General features: G+C 45.8%; 1 protein-coding gene across 2 annotated transcripts in view; it reads left to right on the plus strand.

Annotated features, from left to right (window-relative positions):
- ptch1 (patched 1) overlaps window positions 1-19,973 on the plus strand; it is a 48,404-nt gene extending 28,431 nt beyond the window's left edge. The window contains exons 14-24 of one of the 2 annotated variants that reach the window (XM_068703616.1): window positions 504-1,227; window positions 1,869-2,178; window positions 3,586-3,725; window positions 7,815-7,998; window positions 9,678-9,958; window positions 11,901-12,038; window positions 12,180-12,322; window positions 15,871-15,970; window positions 16,102-16,458; window positions 16,572-17,115; window positions 17,224-19,973. In XM_068703616.1, coding sequence (XP_068559717.1) covers window positions 504-1,227; window positions 1,869-2,178; window positions 3,586-3,725; window positions 7,815-7,998; window positions 9,678-9,958; window positions 11,901-12,038; window positions 12,180-12,322; window positions 15,871-15,970; window positions 16,102-16,458; window positions 16,572-17,114 — 2,920 coding nt within the window. In that variant the 3' untranslated portion in view covers window position 17,115; window positions 17,224-19,973. Of the gene's footprint in view, window positions 1-503; window positions 1,228-1,868; window positions 2,179-3,585; window positions 3,726-7,814; window positions 7,999-9,677; window positions 9,959-11,900; window positions 12,039-12,179; window positions 12,323-15,339; window positions 15,376-15,870; window positions 15,971-16,101; window positions 16,459-16,571; window positions 17,116-17,223 lie in introns of those variants that run through there. The other variant, XM_068703617.1, reaches the window with a different exon arrangement.
- The last annotated feature ends 395 nt before the right edge of the window (window positions 19,974-20,368 follow it).

The raw sequence follows: 20,368 nt of genomic DNA on the forward strand, positions 1-20,368 counted from the left end.
TCACCTTAATCCCCCCTCAGTCACAGCCTAATTACTGCTTAAGTTGTCGGTTTCTGTCTGGCTGCTTGGTCGTTTCACTGTGTTTATCTGTCACAGTCTTTATTAAACTGAACCAGTCTGCCAGTCTGGGCATGCTTGTTGGCACAGCGATCATATGGATCTGCAAACACACTATTAAATTCCCTTGTTGGGTCTCGGCTCTATATTTCATGCTGTTGGCAGAAAAAAAAGAAGTTTAATTAAAATATCAATCAAAATGTATTTATATAGCACAATTTTAAAATACAACAAAGGTTGCCCAAAGTGCTGCACATACAGTAGATAAGCAGTCATACAAACAAAGACTTGATTAATAACAGTAAGTGACATTAAAATCCAGACAAACTGATACAAATCACACAAAAGTGCCATGTTAAGATCATTGGATGATGTATATTTGTAAAGAATTTTCTTTTACAGCAGTCCATAGTCTGACATTTTTCCCGTTGTCGTTATCTCTTCAGCCCATGTGCCAATCGTGTGATCCAGATCGAGCCCCATGCGTACCTGGATGGTGCTGACGGGAGTCACTACAGCCCTCCCCCGTCCTATTGTACCCCTCCTCCCTCGTATCGCACGCCTCCGCCGAGCTACAGCAGCCCCCCTCCCTCCTACAGCAGCCACGGCTTTGCCCAGCAGACCCAAATCACCATGCAGTCCACGGTGCAGCTCAGGACGGAGTACGACCCCCGGACTCAGGCCTTCTACACCACGGCTGAGCCCAGGTCCCAGATCTCTGTGCAGCCCATGAACCCAGCTCCGACGAGGAGCAACCCCAGCAACGACTATTACAGCAGCAACGCCAGCGGCAGCAGGAGCAGCAGCAGCAATCACGGCAATAACAACAACAACAACAACAACAACAACAGCAGTGGAAGCCGAAGTAACGGGGGATCTCGAGGTTCTGCCACCTTCTCCCATCACCACCCTGCTCCTCCTCCTCCTCCTCCTCCTCCTCCTCCTCCTCCTGCTGCCCCGACTTTAAGTGGCAGCTCAGCTCCTCAGGGGGATCCAGCCTCATCGACTGGCCAGGGCCCAGAGAACAACAGCTCCACACGGGACCTGCTGTCCCAGTACGGAGAGGGCTCGCTGGGCCTGCGCTGCCTCGAGCCTTCCTGTTCCCGCTGGACCCTGTCCTCTTTTGCGGAGAGGCACTACGCTCCGTTCCTTCTGCAGCCCACCACCAAGGTGAGTTCAGCATCTGTCTGTGTGTGTGTTCCTGTAGAAAAGGAGGTAGAGATAGATGGGGGGGGGGGGGAGGGCTTCTGTGTGAGGTGAGACTGTGTTTGCGCTGACTTGCCGTGGTGTTAGTTTGAAAGGGATGATTAGTCACCAGAGTGAATAGTAAGAGGAAATCTGGGCTTGAGTTTGTGGTCATATCTGAGTCACATACAAGCACACACACACACACACACACACACACACACACACACACACACACACACACACACACACACACCTGACCTCAGCCTAGTGGGTGGCCAGTCATATGAAAGCCTTCCAGAGCTGAAATCATCTGGTGGCCTGTACTTGACATTATTAGAAAAATCTTGGTCTTTTCATCACACTGTCAGATGTTTCACCATATTGCCAAATTGCTTCATGCAGTCCTCTGATCGCTGAATCCCCTTATTGCTGAACTGTGTCCACACTTTGAACCGGGAAGTTTACAGCATTCACTTTGGATAGTCATTTTACCTCTTCACTCTTCACTCATTCAGAATATGCATCGTGGTTTAAGCAGTAATTAGTGTAAGCTGAATCTGTCCTGCCATAGCTCCGCGCAGTGAATTGCTTGACGATGATCTTCTTCGTCCTTCTGTTTCCAGGTGGTGGTGATTGTGCTGTTCCTCTGCCTGCTGGGAGTCAGTCTCTACGGGACCACCCAGGTGAGGGACGGCCTGGAGTTGACGGACATCGTGCCCAGAGAGACCAGCGAGTACGACTTCATCGGGGCCCAGTTCAAGTTCTTCTCCTTCTACAACATGTACGTGGTGACGCAGCGGGCCGATTACGCCCAGAAACAGCCTCTCCTGTACCAGCTCCACCAGAGGTTCCACACCGTTCGCTACGTGCTGAAGGAGGACAACGGGCAGCTGCCCCGTATGTGGCTTCACTACTTCAGGGACTGGCTGCAAGGTAAAGTTAAGCTTGATAATTACCATCCCAACCAGACCAAACGTGGATTCGGTCACATCGAGGAAAGAGCTCACTCGGGTGTAGCAGTATGATTCGTTGTTATATTTTACCCCAATGCTGATGTCACAGATGATTTAGTTATTAATGCCTCGTTTAACATCCCTATTCAAGTTAGTTCAGGCATGGGAATAATTTACTTTCTCATGAAACAGTCTTGAGATCATAGCTTTCTTCTGTGTTTTGACATGAATCTGCAGGAAACAAGATGTTGGGCAGGAGTTCAGAAGTGGGCGGGATTTCAAAATGGACACTGACAGTAGCCTGATTAAAATCGTTTGTGTCGTCCATAAGTGGGGTTGACGGAGGAGGACGAAGTGGGAGGCCATATTTAATACTTGGCCTCAGGCAATATACAGAATGTGAGAACCTTTGGCAGTAAAGATGATGTCGGCAGCGCAAACTGACACTCGTACTCACTCATCCAACTCATATTAGCACTGCTCCTACGTGCTTTTGTCATTTTTCATTATAAACTATTCATCAATAATCTGAAATATTAGGCATAAAACAAGCACTACACCACACTTTTAATTTTATGGGACCCTGAATTAATTTAGTAGGATGGCAGGATTCACTTTTGGATGGGTTGCTGGTTGTATTCCCCTTATCCCACTGACAGCTCCTAAGAACTGTAAAGTGCCACTGGGCAAGAATATTATCTTCGACATGTCAGCCCAAATCCGGGAATGGCTTCATTTTCAGCGAGGAAGCGCTGACTTGCCCCGTAATGATAAACCACATTGTGTGAGTCTGTGCGTGTGTGTGTGTGTGTGTGTGTGTGTGTGTGTGTGTGTGTGTGTGTGTGTGTGTGTGAGCCGGCTGGGAACCACACAGAGAGTGTGCGGGCGAGAGAGAAAGAGAGAGAACTGTGTCTGATATTGCTCTCTGCAATGGTGGGACAAATTGGAGCCAGACAGGCCACGGAAAGAGACCCAAAACAACATCTCCCACAGACGGACCACAGCATGAGCCTTGGGGGAGAGCCGAGAGGGGGAGAGTGATACACATATGGATTAGAGAGTAGTATAGAAAAGGAGACATATGTTACTGATATATTCCCTAATGATGGCTTTGAATCAAAAGCAGCATTTCATTTTAGGCTTTTGAAGTCTTCTTTGGTGGTTGAGAATGGAACCAAGTTACTATATTAAATCAATCAGGCTTATTATAGGGTTAGGTTGCAGTGTTGTGTTATATTGCCTTGTGCTGCTCTGGGTTGTTGTGTGTTGTTTTCCTTTTGAACTCAGCTTTATGGGTGTGTTGCGGAGGAAGAATGAAGATAACAGGGCATGAAACCTTTCCAAACATCCGCATCTAACCAATCTGTTTTGTTGTGGTTTCATGCAGGTCTCCAGCAGGCGTTTGACAAGGACTGGGAGGCCGGCCGCATCACCTTCAACAGCTACAGGAATGGCTCCGATGACGGCGTTCTGGCATACAAGCTGTTGGTGCAGACGGGACGCAGGACGCCCATCAACTTCAACCTGGTACGTGTAGGATTCAAGCCTGTGTTATTCTCACCATTAAAAGTGATTCAACTGTTTTACAAGGACTGCGATCTAAGGATACAGACGCCGGTGTTACAACGGCGTTCCTCCTTTTTTGTGTGTGCATGTATATTTGTGTGTTTTGTCCAATGGGATTGGAGCTGGAAGAACCACACCCGGCTTAAAGACGGCCTCTCTCCATCCCGTCTTTTTTTTTTTTTTTTCTTTCTCCCTGTGTCTGTCTTCATCTTCTCTCTGTGATGACTTTACCGAGCCCAGGAATTTAAAGCTCTCACTGGGGCTGCAGCCTGCCTCTGAAAAACCTATTAACTCTTCATTTAAACCATTTGTCACACTCTGTGGTTCCTTGTGTGCGTGTGCAGCGCCTTGACAGTGAGATGTCTTCCCTTAGCATCAAGCCTTTTGAGTTTGTTAGTGATTCCAGACACAGTTCATAGTGTGAGAAGTTGGAAGGCTGAAAGAAATCAGTGCACAACGTAGAAACTCGTGCAGGCCCCAACGGGCCTCTAAATAATTTGCCCTGATTTTTCAGTCTCGTGGTAAAGATGAATAATTAGAACTGTCGAAATGGAACTGAATGGATTTAAAAAAAAAGTGTATTAGTGTATTATGTAATATATTTTATTATACTTCATTATGTTTGTGTTTTGGACATCAACATTTTTGCTGTCCAGTGTTTTCACTGCAGCACTTTTGATGTCATCACTACTGTGTACACACAGTTATCATAATCTTCTGAAAAACTCCAGTTCAGCTGTTGAACTGACCCCCGTCTCCAGTGTGGACCTGGAGGGCTGTTCGACATCCAACAATGGCACAAGTCGAGCTAGGGAGCAGCTAAGGCCTTAGAAGGAGGTCCAGAGGAAGCCTCAGAGGGGCACTGGACTCTGTTTTTAGTTTAGTGCCACCTCCAAAAAAACAACATACATGGATGCATGGCTGCATTCCTTGGCAGGAAACGGCAGAAAACAGAAGATAAGGAACGGGGGAAATATAAAAACAAAATTCTTGGCCAGGATTTATGAAAACTCCAAACACAAAACAAGCCAGGTCCTTTTCAACACTGAGATCATTTTCCTCAACGATAATTAACTTTGACAAATAGCTCCGCTGTGTCTTGTCTTTTTATTCATATTTATGTTTTGTGTGTAAGTCTGTGTAGAAGTCGTGCATGTCGACAGTATAAAAGCGCCCGCCAGCCCCCCCCCCCCCCCCCTCTACTCTTAGCCGTTTCTTTTTTGCCTTTTCTCTTACCCATTGAGCTTCATCGCAACAGCAAACCGCACTCCCAATCCCTTCCACTAACCTGCAGGAAGCAGAGGCAAATCCTGGTGTGCGGCCCTGTGACATCACTTCCTGTGCCTGTGAGGGAAGTGTATTTGCCGTGAGGCGTGGGGGCCGCCAGCAGAGCTGCCTGGGCTTCCTGTGACAGCTTGAAGACATACAGTTGTTGCGTATCCCGCTGTTAAATTCAATCCAGATCCTCTGGAATCCGGCTCTCCTTCTTGCCCCCCCCCTCTCTCTCTCCTACACTAACTCCTGTGCTCGCACTACCCCTCTCTCTCTCTCTCTCTCTCTCTCTCTCTCTCTCTCTCTCTCTCTCTCTCTCTCTCCGTCCCTCCCTCCCTCCCTCCCTCCCTTTTCCCTCCCTCAGCGCTCCACTGCTGTGTCCTCTTTCAATGAGGGGAGCTGAAACACGTGGTTTCTTTGAGGCAGCTCTGTGTGTGCATTTGTATGTTTTCAGTGTGTGTTCTGCTCTTGTCTGTTGTGCGTGCACACTTACAGCAGTAGCTGGGTTTTCTTTGTGTGTGTGTGTTTCAAAATGAGGACCAGATCTTTTCCAACCCTGGCAAATTGCAAAGCTAGATGTTTTATTTTGATATGCCACTCCATGGATCTGTGCAGAAGGTGTTCTGGCTTTGATCTGCTGCTGCTAACATCTCCCTCTGTGCTGGGGCGACCATTCGTTCCTTATGGCCTTGCCTGGGAGTCACATTGTAGCTTGCTCTCTGTGTATGTGTTTGTGTGTGGTTTGAATGTAAGGCAGTATGAAGATAAAGCTTGGAGAGGGAATACAGTAGGAGGTCGGTATAAAGAGGAGGAGGAGGAGGAGGAGGAAAGAGCACTTTTCTTCTCAAGACCGGGTCGGTCGACGGCGCTGGGCATTCTGGGTATCCGTAGGGGTCAGGGGAAGCAAGTGTGAGCAACATTTGTACAGATGTTGTGTTATTTTTATAGCTCTACTCCATTTGCCGGGTGGCATTTCCTTCAGTGTTAACAACCAGGTTAACTGCACACAGACGCGCTCAGGGACTCCAGCCAATTTTTTTTATTGTTACGCTAACTCAAGCAATTTTTCTCTCCTCACCCTCCAACCCATCACAAAAAAAAAAAACAACAACTCCTCCTTTCTTTATCCACCTAACCCCATGAGTCCAGCTTCACCTCCAAAACTCTCCCTGCCTCAGTGAAGGAGGGATTTATGGTTCCTAGAAAGGAGAGTGGCAGAGCGGTGTGCAATAATGGTTTTACCTCTCGGGAGGTAGCAGTGCTAGGCTACACTCCTCTGGTTCCACATGGGAGGGAGAAGAAAAGTAATGGCTCTGAGCGAGACGGCCATTCTTGTCTACCTACTGACCGCAGCCGACACAGCAAGTGACACAGACTGAAACATGGGAACAATCAGCAGCCAGACAGAAACACTCCGTGTGGGTTTGGTTCTGATTCATAGTGGCTGAATGTCAGGAGGTTAGCTTACGGCTTACAGAGACTTTTTTATCACCAAGACTGAGAGTAACATTAACTGCAATGTAAATGTGGCATGAGAAGAAAAGTCACCAAAGTCATTAGGATTCATTGTCTTAGCACCATAAATGTCATGGCAATTCATCCAGTCGTCACGTATATTATATGGACATTGCATCCATAGAGCTGCCGAGAAACACTAATCATTTTGCTCCTGATTTATTTCACCCAACATAATATAGCCTTTAAGAAACCAGGGCTTTCCACAAGCCTATATATACACTGACCTTAATAAGTGCGTATTTTAATGAGTTTCTGATTGTTAACATGCAGTGAATTATGGTAAAGGAGAGTTAGCATTATTATATTCAAAACCAAGCCTATTTTTGACTTGAAATTCACCTTTTTCTCTATTTTTTTTAAAAATATACACGCATAGCAAATCGCAACTTATTAAACAAAAGTATTGTATTAGAATCAGAAATGTATATAATAAAGTATCCATCTGGACGTAAATGATTTTTCGGCTGTTTCGGGCCGGCAGCCGGGGGCTCATGAAAAGCTCTGAGCAACAGGTACAGGAACCCGAATGCCAGATTTGAGCTTGTCTAATACAGCATATATCAATGTACTGGTACATTTGCCACTATTAGAATTAATACTTGGTGGAACATTCGTCTTCCCCAGCTGCTTCCTGACAGAAAATTGCTGCAAGGCTTCCATCAGAAATGTATTCAGAGTGGTCAGGACATTGGGCCTGAGGTTGGCCAGCCAATATCTACTGTATGTAAAGGGAGAAGCTGATTCAACATTTTCCATGTTTTAATGTGGCATGATAATTCTGGGAAGCCGTGATGAGAAGTACGGGAATTCTCAGAAAGGCGACCAGTGTTTGACTTGTTGATTTTTCTTTGGTTGGAAAGAGAGAGGGACTAATATTTGACCCTTATTTTGAAAGCTGGTCCGTTCTCTTGCACTCATGCATGTGTATAAGTAAGCATTTCTGTGGTCAGCTCACCTGTAAAATGTTTTAGTTAAACATGTCTTATTTTCACAATACCTTTTCGTGTCCAATGTATACATAACGACCGCAATATGCAGGCTCCACCTAATTTCTTTTTCACCTTAATTGCACTTTTTCCATTTGCCGATTATTCCATTTTTAAAATGTGGCCTCAGCCCATTGTAAATGCGAAGGAGCGAATTTCATTTAGATGCATGCAAAGTACGTGTTTGAATGTTTTAAGAGAACACAACCGAAGAAAACTTTTTGTCTGTAATTATGTTACCGTCGTTAATTCCTCTCCTTCCTGGCTTTTGTAGCTGACTCGTCAGAGGCTTGTGGATGCAGATGGGATCATCAACCCTGCGGCTTTCTACATCTACCTGACCGCCTGGGTCAGCAATGATCCTGTGGCGTACGCCGCCTCGCAGGCCAACATTCGCCCGCACCCTCCTGAGTGGTTCCACGACCGCACCGACTCCATGCCCGAGACACGCCTCAGCAGTAAGTCAGCATGTCCGGGAAGCCTTATAGTGTAATGGAATGAAGTTTTGCTTTGAACCCAAGGAAGGAAATGTCAATAATAGCATTTGCTCCAACAAATGAAGCTAATTTGAAATGATAAAGTTCATACTTGCTGCACGGTGCATTTGAACAAATTGCATTTACTGAAATTTCAAGCCAACTTTTTGTGGGGCCCATTGGTCTCCCCTGCGTCTTTTTTTTTTAGGTTCCATAAGGCGGCTGCTACATGTGAGCGGTGTTTACCTCTTGTGGTTTGAGTTATTGCTCCTTGTCTGCCTCTTAGCTTTAAGTGAGGTAGTAGACTTTACAGTACCACTGCGGTGTGTGTGTGCGTTTGTGTATGTGTGAGCTCAGGTTGCAAGGCTGAGGACCAAGACACGGCTCACTGTGGTTCTTCTAATGGTGCCTGTGGTGAATGCTATAATCCTGGCTACCATGGGGCCCTAGCATTACACACACACACACACACACACACACACACACACACACACATTATTAAAACTCAGTGACCCCAAACACTACACACACCCTATTCTCATTTCCCTGCCACACACACAGACTGTAACTCACATAAAAAAAGTACAGTCATGTTGTTGTTTGATTCTAGCCTGTGATTTGGTGCAAGTCAGGAAGTGCTCCACGGGGGAGGAAAATGATTGGATAACAAGGATAGACTTGGTTTGGGTGGGAAGCACAATTGGATAACAAGCAGGAAGTCCTTTGCTGGGGGGGGGGGTGGGATATGATTGGATAAGCAGCGTGAAGTGCTTGGCTGTGCAGGAGCCCCCCGGAGCAGATCTGTGTTGGCCTAAAGCCAACTGGTGTCCTGATGGAAATTTATAGTTGAGATTATAACGTGCCAAACCATGTTAGCAAGTGCTCCTGTCTGACGACCTGCAGGCACCGTGGAACATTCACACTCGAAAAAAGGTAGATGTGGAATCTTCCGTTATGCAGCAATGTGTTGTTGATTACACTGCATGCAAAAGTCCGAACGAACACACCGATTTTGTCAGCACCAAATATGACTTCATAGCAGAGTGACAGGCAGGTATGCGTGTTTCTGCATCTACATTACGCTTCACGCGGCGGCGCAAATTTTGGGGTGTGGTAATGGCGGTGATTCTGACATTGTAATTACCGTGAATCACAGTTAGCTCTGACACTCTGCTGTGTCTGGAACTGATAGGTCCTCATTAGCCAGGCTGGGCCACAGACTGGCTGGGTTTGAGTCAATGGAGCTCTGTTTCAGGCTGCTCCGCCCACCCCACACCACACACACACACACACACACACACAAACACTTGGCCACAGATGTAGCTGCTCTTGGAACAAGGTTGGATTAGGGAGGGAAAGCCTTGATATTAGTGGTTTGGCTGAAGAGTGTAAAATTATTTCTGCAGATGCACTAAATGATCAGAACCTAATGATAGTTACAAACTATCTACATATGTAATCGTTGTCCCGACATAATAAATTTCTCTGAATTTAAAATTTCATCATCATGCAAGGCTCTGTGGCTTTTTCTTACAAGGCCCCCGAAGTACAAAACCATCCTCAATTGCTGCATGGGGTCTCATAAAATGATGTGGTGCTAAATAAAGATCAACTTTTTCTTCTTATAGTTGACCTTCCTCTCATTGTCTCTCTCCATCCAGTCCCGGCTGCTGAGCCAATCGAATACGCACAGTTCCCCTTCTACCTCAACGGGCTCCGGGAGACGCCGCAGTTTGTGGAGGCCATCGAGAGCGTGCGGGCTATCTGCAGCAACTACAGTCGGCAAAGCCTGCCCTCCTACCCCAATGGCTACCCTTTCCTGTTCTGGGAACAGTATGTTAGTCTGCGCCACTGGCTCCTGCTGTCCATCAGCGTCGTGCTCGCCTGCACCTTTCTGGTCTGTGCCCTCTTCCTGCTCAACCCGTGGACCGCCGGCATCATAGTGAGTGGTGGAGACAAACATAAATGGTTGATAATGGTCGGAAAAAAAACAACCTGTAGCTGTTCACTCTTTGTGACCTACGTTTGATGAGCGTATTACTTCGCCTTTCTTCTTCCCCAGCATTTCATTCCTGTTTTTACTTTATGTGTGGTCCAGAAGGCATCTAAGAGAGGGCGGAGTCACAAAGGAGAAGTGTGTGTTATTGTAGCCTCAGTCACCACTGTTTATCTTGTGCTGTTTTGTTAGGGCCCATCTGTTTAGTCTAGTCCAACACTCCCAGACACCAACGCTCAGATAAATGGGGAGAAGACACAAAGTTGCTCTGTCAACTCGCTCCCACTCTAAACCTATAAAAACTTAGATTTTATTTCCATCCTCCGCACTCCTACGCTCCCCCTCCTCTCGCTGGAGGAGTTTCCAAGGTTACGCGCAAACACGCATTCACATACGCAGGCTCACAGACGCACACTTCAAGCACACACGCAGACATGTATATCCTTGCGCACATGCGGTATGAACGTGTAAACATGCAGGTACATAATTCACACAGACACATGCACAGAGCGCTCTGGTCTTTCTCTCTGGCGGGTTGTATTTTATGGCAGGCAGTGGCCGGGCCACCCGAGCCCTTAAACAGGGGAGGAGGAGACCTCATGTTCATCCTTCAGGCTTTACTAGCAAGATCAAAAGACAAGTTATGGATAGGCGTCAAGTTTAACCATTCGCTCTGTCCAGGACCAGACCACCGCCAGCCCTACAACGTCAAACCCTTTTAGCTATTTGCCCAGAAATCCTTCTCAAGCACAGAGACGGGCCTGTTTTAAACATTGGGTCTTGTGTTTTGATATATGCAGATGTTTCTGATTCACTTGATACTGATTGCTGTTCACACTTGAATAGTCCACCGCATCTGGAGTGATCACTTGTGATCTTGTTTTGTTCTCGATTTGCATTTTATCTGTGGGAAAACTGTGACATAGAAGTAAAAAAAAACCCACAGGTAGAGACTTTAAAATAGTGCCTGAGTCTGCCATGTGATATTTAGAAGAACTAAGATCTTAAAATAATACAATAGTCCAAATTTTCCACTTGCAAGATCTCAAGTGTCAACAGAGCCCGACACACACATACACACTGCTGGACACACATACCCTGTGCTCGCTCATTGTATATGTACTCACACACATACACACTGCTGGACACACATACCCTGTGCTCGCTCACTGTATATGTACTCACACACATACACACAGCTCCCTCCCCTGCCCACCTCAGCCCTCTTCAAAGGATTTGGGCCCCATGTAACCTGACGCCTGTCAGCTGATAATGGCATTTACTCCCAGCTCCTGTCCCGCTTTTCACTGAAGCTTCCACACACACACACACACACACACACACACACACACACACACACACACACATATTTTGCCCATATGTATAGTTTCTTAACACCTCTATAAGATAGAGATACTGACACATATCATCCTTGCTTATTATTGCCCCCTATCTGCCTATCTGTCATGCATACATGCAAAGTCCAGGTCAACTGTAAATGTTTGTTTACAATAGAACAATAAATTAGAAGATTTTTTCCATTTATGGTCATTTGATGCACTTTTCAGGTCTGTCACCTGGGAGATGTGCATTAGGATAATGTATTGATTGGCATATTCTTATCCCTTTGGATAAAAGGTATATTTTGGACTCGCATAAAAGAAAAAAATGTATTTGTGGCATAAAGAACTTACAGAAAGCATTTGAATTTCCTCCAAAAGAAGACGTTCAGGAGCATAAAATGTGTGCAAAGATTATTTTCTACAGTATTTTTCTTTAAGAAATACTACAAATTATGAGACGATTAAATACAGCATTTTATGCAGACATATATATATATTTATCAAACATCTTCCTTTCTAACAGAAGCTCATCCTTTTCCCTTCAGGTGTTGGTGCTTTCTCTCATGACTGTGGAGCTGTTTGGCTTCATGGGGCTGATGGGAATTAAGCTGAGTGCTGTCCCTGTGGTCATTCTCATCGCCTCTGTGGGCATTGGAGTGGAGTTCACCGTCCATGTAGCCCTGGTAGGTATACATGACACAAAGAAAAATATATGATTTTTCTTGATTGGTTTTGATCCTCTTGACGTAAATTCTCTTTGTGTGTGTGTGTGTGTGTGTGTGTGTGTGTGTGTGTGTGTGTGTGTGTGTGTGTGTGTGTTGTAGGCGTTCCTGACAGCCATAGGGGATCGTCACAAGCGGGCGGTGCTGGCATTGGAGCACATGTTTGCTCCGGTGCTCGATGGAGCCTTCTCCACCTTATTAGGTGTCCTAATGCTCGCTGGCTCTGAGTTCGACTTTATTGTCAGGTGAGTTTAAAACGGCAAACCTTATGAAAAAAAAAAGCTACATTCATTGAGCTGAATGTATCAGCACATACGAAGGTTATCGTATGGTGTCTGTGTGGCGTCAGTAGACCGTTGAGACCATGCCTCAACCTGTATGTGACACAGGACTCTACCTGAGCCACCAATCATGCATGAAGGCTCTTCGCTTTCTTCCACCGTTCCATCTGTTGGTCTCTTTTTCGTCTTCCACCCGCATCTCCCTTTCATATCCCCTTTCTGTAAACCTCATCCCTTTTACAGCTACCGGTGACATACCTGCTTTCTTTGTCGATTTCTGGGGACTTGCTCTCCAAGAAACGACATAAACAAGGCCTTTATCTTTCTCCTCCCCCTCCTCTCCCCTTGTGTTTTTTTCTTTCATCCTCCTCCTCTCCCCCTTAGTGGTTCTCATGCCTGACATTTTAAGGGAAACCAGGGGAAGGATGGAGAGTTGAAGGTCAAGAGAAGGAAGAGGAGGGGGGCCAGGAGGGAGTTGATGGGGAAGCAGAAGGAAACGTAGTGAAAGAGAGAGAGAGAGGGAGAGCAAGAAAGTCTTCTGGCCTTTGTAATCTCCTCCAGCTAGTTTAACGGCCCTCGCTAGACATTTATAAGCATGGGAAGGAGTTACGGGGTGAGGGGCAAGAGGGCAGTTGTGAAAAGACAGGAGAAGTGGAAATTAAAACCGACACACTGTGGGGGCTCTGCGTCGGTGGCTCCTTTTGTGTGCGTGTGTGTGCTCTTGTAAGCACCAGACAGAAAAGTAGCGACGAGCCGCCCTACAAGGGAGGAAAATTAATGATCCTGTACATTCTCGAGCCCGGAGTATTATGAGAAGTTTCCAGTGAGCTCACTGAATGAGTTAAAGGAGCTGAGGTAGCTGTATAATTTGGTTGACATGCTTCCTTTAAGAAAAGGGAGCACTGGCGTCCATGTGATCTTCGAGCTCGCAAATTCTGTCACGTGCACAGACCTGCGCTGATGCATGCACACCCACACAATCACACTTAGTCCCCCCTCATACACACACACACACACACACACACATACCAACCTGCTCCCTGACCTTGTAATCATGGGGGTCAATGATGGCGTGCCTGCCAGTGAAAGCACACACAGATACACACTCCGAGAACACACAAACAGTCGCACAAACACAGGGAGACGTATAGACCTTCTCTCCTCACCTCCAGTGGTGTGCTCTGGTTTCTGGCTCAGTCCCGGGGCTCCATTTAAAGGTTCTGCTGTTGTCTGAGCAAACAAAGCGGCGCCCCAAGACAGTTCAATAACAACAGGCCCGGCTCGTATTTTTCTGCTTGCGCCGAAAGAAATGTTTCCCTGGCTTTCCCCGTCAGCCCTGTGAATGTTTTCACTCCAAACAGCACGGCAGGGCACTCAGCCTGGTATGTGGGCTGCACGCGTGCATGTGGAGATGTCTGTGCGTACATGTGTATCCAACGGTGACGTGGCGTTCACCCCTCCTGGTGTGTACGGACAAGCTAACCGTGGTGATGACACAGTTATTTCAGTTCCACTTACAGAAACAGTTCTGATAATCTAATAAAGTAGATGACAGATGGTTGGGTGGGCTTTCAATACTGTATAGTGTGGGAAGAGCTTTGCCAGAGACCAAGTCAAAGGTTAAGTTATAGGTACTTGCTTTCAGAGCACAACCTCTACCAAACGTTGTTGAACACTTTGGGCATAAGTTCACTGCCATTGGAGGACTTACTGTCAATAAGCAACATACAGTACATCAACGCTCATATAAAACACAGCCGGCTGGATCTTATCAATTTTGTATAATGATGCATTTAGGGGCATTTTTTTTCTATGAACTGAATTTTTTCACATGGCCTAATTTACTGCGAAGGAGCACAAGTGGGTGTCCATACCAGCACTCCCAAATTATCATGAAGGCATTTTGCATATTAAGTTCCCATCCTGTTTCACAGTCTCAGAGTAACCGTGTTGTGAAGGTGAGGCCACCCATGCTGGGTAGACAAAAACCAGCTCTCCTCACTTGTGGCTCCTCTGTGCGATGCCTGCCTTTCTGCATGCACACACACACACACACACACACACACACACACACACACACACACACACACACACACACACACACACACACACACACACACACACCTTGATATAAACACCCACACAGATTAGTTATGAATGTGCGTTTAGTGTGAGGCCCAGCTGCATCACATACCAGCGCATCTACACCTCAGTTAGTCCACTTAAACCTTAACACACACATTCTCACACACACACATTCACACACACACACACAGATGGCATAGTCAAGAGTCAGGCGAAGGGGCTCATGGTTCAACGGTGTGTCCCTGATAACCTGAGAGCTTTCACTGGACAACCAAGTGAGGAGGAAAGCCCTCCCTAATGAAGACAGCTCGATTGGGGGGGGGGGGGGTGGAGGGGATTCAGATGGGAGATTGGGGGGTCTTACCTGATACATTGGAGATTTAATTAGACGGAGGGGATTGTGGAGTGGCCGGGAATTTCACAGGGGCTTAGCTGGAAAGAAGGGAGAGAGAGAGAGAGGCGAGGCAGAGAGGAGAGAGAGAAAGAAATAAAAGAGTGGGAGAGAAAGAGACCAGGGAGGGGTGGCGCTCTGAGGGTCCCCTTCTCTTCTTCCTCGACTAAATTGTTTAAATTCTATACCCTTCACTTCATTTGTTTGCTTCTTCCTCTCTTTTTTTAGAGCCGAAGAGGAGAGAGAGGCCCCTGTCCTCTTGTGCCCCCCCCTCCGCCCCCAACGTCCACCTCTCCCCCCTTTTTACCCTCCCTTCCCCCCTCCCTTCACATTCCTCACTGCTTTGTTTTCTCTATGTTTGCTTATACACCACACACCCAAGAGAGAGTACCCTCGCCCCCCACCACCACCCCACTTTTTTTTTTCTTTCTTCCCGTGCCTTTGAATTAACCAGCTCTGGCTAATTATGCTTCCCCTTTTCTTCTCTCTCTGCGGCTTCTTAAAGACTAACCCTCTTTGGCAGGACTTAGAAACACACAAGGTAGATTTCTGTTTTGCTCCTCAAAACCACAGTGCATGCCTGCCTGTCTGTGGGGGGTGTATGTTTGTGTGTGTGTGTGTGTGTGTGTGTGTGTGTGTGTGTGTGTGTTTGGGGAGTGTCCGGGTGTCTTTGTGGAAGTATTATTTCGGGCGTGTGTAGCGGTTGATCTTGCACATGTCTCCCCACGTCTAAACCTCTGTGGTTTGCACAGGTATTTTATTTCTTTCTAGCCTGCTCTGTTACTCTTCTTGTCTGTAAGCGTTGGCCTGAGCAACTCTATTTTTTTCCTTTTTTGTTCCTGTCATGACATTTCCCCATTTAAAGAGTATATATCTGGTCTTTTTAGTAAATGTTTTTTTTGAAAGCGAGAGGAAGAGAATGTTTTGCATGCAGGGTTTTTTCTCCTGACATGTTGCGTTTAGTTGGACTATTCGTGAGATTAAAGTTGATTCCCCACGTTCAGCTACTTTAATGTGTGCCTTTGGTGTGTTGCAGGTATTTCTTTGCAGTGTTGGCCATCCTTACAGTACTTGGAGTACTGAATGGACTGGTCCTTCTTCCAGTATTACTGTCATACTTTGGGCCCTATCCAGAGGTAAGATCCCAAAAATACAACTGCAAGGAAATTGAATCAAAGTTAACTAGAAAAAGTGGCTTTTTGTTTCATTCAAAAGTGTGAAATGCTCACTGCTGCATCTTCACCTCCTCTCTCTTTTCACCTCCCAGGTGACTCCAGTTGATGGTCGTAGCCGGTTGCCCACTCCGTCCCCAGAGGCCCCTCCTCACGTGGTCCACTTCTCGGTCCGTCCTCACCACACCACCGCAGCCACCACCACCTCTGGTGCAGCCTCAGACTCGTCGGACTCGGAGTACAGCTCTAACACCACAGCGTCCGGTATCAGCCAGGAGATGCAGAACTACAACCTGCCCTCACACAGAGGACAGACTCGAGCGGAGGAGCAGCAGTACCACCTCCAGACCAGCAGGGGCAGAGCGGCCAGGACAGAGGAGGATAGGAGAGCAGGGTCAGGGCATAGGCGCTCAGCCAGACAGCCTGAGCCTCCTGCCTATACTGTGTCTTCGGTAAGAGAATATCCCCCAATGTGTTGCATGTATGATTATCTATTTGCAGATGTTCTCGTTTGTCACATCATAGAAATAAATATCTTATTTCTTGTATCTTATTTGCTCTACAGTCCTCTCAGGGTTGTGATTCTGGGCCCCAGCCTGGGACCACTCACCGTAACAGCAGCAGGGATCCCAAGAGCCAGCTGCACTGGCAGGCCCCGCCCCCAGCCCGCCCGCGCATGGACGCTTTTGAAACTGCTACTGAGGCTGGGGGCCATTATGGCTCACACGGCCATAGAGAACACTCAGCAGGCCACAGAGCCCGCTCTTCCCACAACCCACAGCCTAATCACCACCTCCCGCACCACCACCCCAACCCCACCCCGTATTGCCAACCCATCACCACGGTAACGGCATCGGCCTCCGTCACTGTCGCCGTACACCCGGCTCCCTTGTCCAACCAGGGCCCCCCCGCTCCCTCTTACCCAGGATACACTGCAACAGACAGTTACTGCCCATCGGGGGCGGAGGGGCCGGAGCCTGCCTTCCAGGACCCACATGTGCCCATGGACACCCACACGGGGGCCCGAGGGGTCAACGTGGAGGCCATGGAGCTGCAAGACTTGGAGTTTGAGGCAGCTGACAGCAACAGTGGCAGACGGGCAAGCTGAGGTGAGCTTTAAACTGCTTCAGTTGGTCTATAGTACAGCTGTCCTTTTAGAAAAGTATGTTTCATCATAAAGAACTCACAAAACAATCTCCCTTTTTTTTTGTTCCCAGTTATGGAGAACGGAAGTACAACGGCCAAAGATGGACTCCTCTGTATTACTAAGCAGCTGACCCGGCCTGGCTCAGTCCAGCCCAGCATAGCCCAGCTCGGCTCGCCTCCCCAAGCAGCGAGAAACTCGCCAGTGTTGCCGTCATGGTGCTCATTCTTACTGTAACCCAGTGGACTATTGTCTTAGATAATTCTATCTATATTTAAAAGATGTATACATATGTAAATATGAACAAAAAGTAGCTATAATTTTAGGAGCTGTACAACTCCTCATAACAGACTGGGGCTGCCATTTTTATATGGTGTGTGTGTGTGTGTGTGTGTGTGTGTGTGTGTGTGTGTGTGTGTGTGTGCGTGTGTGTGTGCGTGTGCGTGCGTGTTTATGTGAGATAGAGATAGATCTCTCATAATTGCTCACTCATCTGTGGATCTGTGCCATTAGGAAGCTTCATCTAGACAAAAATACCTGTCAGCATTCACTGTTGCTGCTCGAAATATTTTTTTTAAAATAATATACATTTATAACTCTATGCAAATGTCTCTTTAAACAAAAGAAGTGATCGGTCTTGTGTGTGTGTGTGTGTGTGTGTGTGTGTGTGTGTGTGTGTGTGTGTGTGTGTGTGTGTGTGTGTGTGTGTGTGCGTGCGTCCATAGTGGTTGAGTGTAGGGCTGTATGATGTGAAACAGCCCCATTATCTTCTGGCTTATACATCGGATACATCCTCAGAACAGACTAACATTTACACTCATTTAAACATGGAGGGAAATTGTTAGAATAATCAAACAGGCCTATGGTATATATATATTATATATATATACATGTGTGTGTGTGTGCGTGTGTGTGTGTGTGTTCATTATTGTATAAAGGTACGCATGTTAAACTATTAATTTTTTATCACAAACCTGTGGTAGTTATGAAACAATTACTGTTTAACTTGACACGCTATGCGTGCTATTTAAGACGAGCAGATATGAAGAAATTTTAAAAGGTGTTTTTGTTTTGTTCTTTTAGTTATCGCCTCTGCATTGGAACCTGTTTCAGCTCTCAGCTTTGTATCACTGTCTGTCCGGTCGTATTTTTACTGTAAGAGGTTATGTATCGTTTAACCCTAGCAGGCTGGAAGCAGGTCCTGTCTCGTATACTGACATACGAGCGGTAAACCAACCTCAGAAACTCACTCTACCATTACAGGGACATTCACATTTCTGATTCTGGAACAGGGTCAACACGGGGCACTAACTCTGTGTCTCGTGGATAAGCTAAAACTCAGACTGTATACTGTAAAACCAGATTCAACATGGCACTTGACTGCATTTAAACTTCACCCGCAGGAATATCTTGCCTCGAGTAGCTCTTTATTTCTGTCCAATCAATAAGCTAGCCCATGCAGCCTGCTAAGGGATAAGCCCTATATGGCCTGACAATGTGCTCCATGCACGTCTCAATGTATGGTATGTGTGTGTATAGACATTTACGTGTGTGTGCTGGTGCATCCTCTCACTCTATCTTGGCTCTTCTTTAGTAACAATAAAGACAACTGGCCCCAATTTGGCCTCAGTTGTCCCGACTGACCTCAGCTAATAAAAGCCACAACGTAACGCCATGACACTAATTAGACGTCCCCCCCCCCCCCCCCCCCAACTGCCAAATGGCACAACCCAGAGCCTCAGGGGTCAGAGTTTACACTGCCAGCCCCTCTCTCTACCAGCAATGGCCAGTTTGTATATGTGTCTATGTCACATATCTGTAACACCCCCCCCCCCCCCCCATGTTCCAGACCCAGGCCCCTTTGACCCCATCATTCACCCCCTCCACACCTGATTGCCTCCATTTTTTTTTTTTTTTTTTTTTACACTCTCACTTCCTGTTGAACATGTGTAGCTCTTCCCAGAAGTCTTTGCAGTTTTCCTCCTTCTGTCCACCGCGTTACTTCAGCTGCTTGCATGAAATAGGTTGTTCTGTTTGTTTTTTCGTTTTTGTTTCCTCCCAATGTCACATTGGCAGTAGAGGAGAGAATCATAGCTGGCAACTATTTTATTCATTTTTAAATGTTTTTTTTGTTTGTTTCTGTTTTCAACGTTCAATTGCGATATTTATATTTTTGTAATATAAAGTGTTTTGTTTTTTCTTTCATTATTGTCGTGATGCCAGTGGATAACAAATGCAGGGATTTTTATGTCTATTGAAAAAAAAAACACTATTACAGTTTAATGTTTTTACATTAATGGAGTTTGATCTGTATAAAGTGCTTACTAATGTTAAATAGGAAAAAAAGAGTATATAACATTTTACACTACAGGTCTCATCATAGCTCTTAGAGGATTTTAAAAGGAAAAAAAAATCAGTGGTTCTTCCAGACTGCCATTTTGGTCTCGGTTGGCGTGGATGTATGCTGTTTTCAGTTACAAAGATAAATGTATGCCATATAATTTATTTATATGAAAATTTATTTTTGTAGTGTACATAGTAGTTGTCAAGGTATTTGACAGAAGTATATTTTTAAAGAGTTTATATGTAATGATATACCATAACAGAAAAAAAAAACCTTAAGGTGCACACTTTCACTGCTAACTGTCTTGTGAGACAACATCTACACCTCCCCTTCAGTATTATGTTCCGATCCTTGGAGAGAGACAGCTGTTTCTATGAGTTTGTCAAAGGCTAGCCATGAAAGTAGAAATTGTACTAGCTCTCTAAATATTAATGTTCAAACACTGATAGAATTCTAACAAATAAAAATATTATAACTTATTTGTCTCTTTGTTCATAACTTTAATAAATGGAAACTTAAAACGATTGCTTTGGTCTGACTGTGAGTTGATTTATTTTTTTTTAAAGGGTTTTGTGCTCAAATGAGTAGTTAGACATTTTTGGGGTTTACACTTACTTAATACACAGTGTATTCAAATTTACCACATTATCTTCTTATCTAACTGAAAGCAAATAAGCTAATTTCACAAAATATCAAACTCTTCCTTTAATTTCTGATGTAAAGCTGTGTTTTAAGCTATTTTAGTGAGAGGCACGACAAACATCACCTCCGTCCAAGTCAAAATATTTATGGTATTCCCTATTAAGCTTAGCTACAGGTAAACATGACCTCCCCTCCCTCCATGGTGTCCTGCAGTGTAAAACTCTGACATCTG

This window comes from Cebidichthys violaceus, unplaced genomic scaffold (genome assembly GCF_023349555.1).
Source record: "Cebidichthys violaceus isolate CVI_PGR_0920_01 unplaced genomic scaffold, fCebVio1.0.p SCAF_9, whole genome shotgun sequence".
Classification (NCBI taxonomy): Eukaryota; Metazoa; Chordata; class Actinopteri; order Perciformes; family Stichaeidae; genus Cebidichthys; species Cebidichthys violaceus.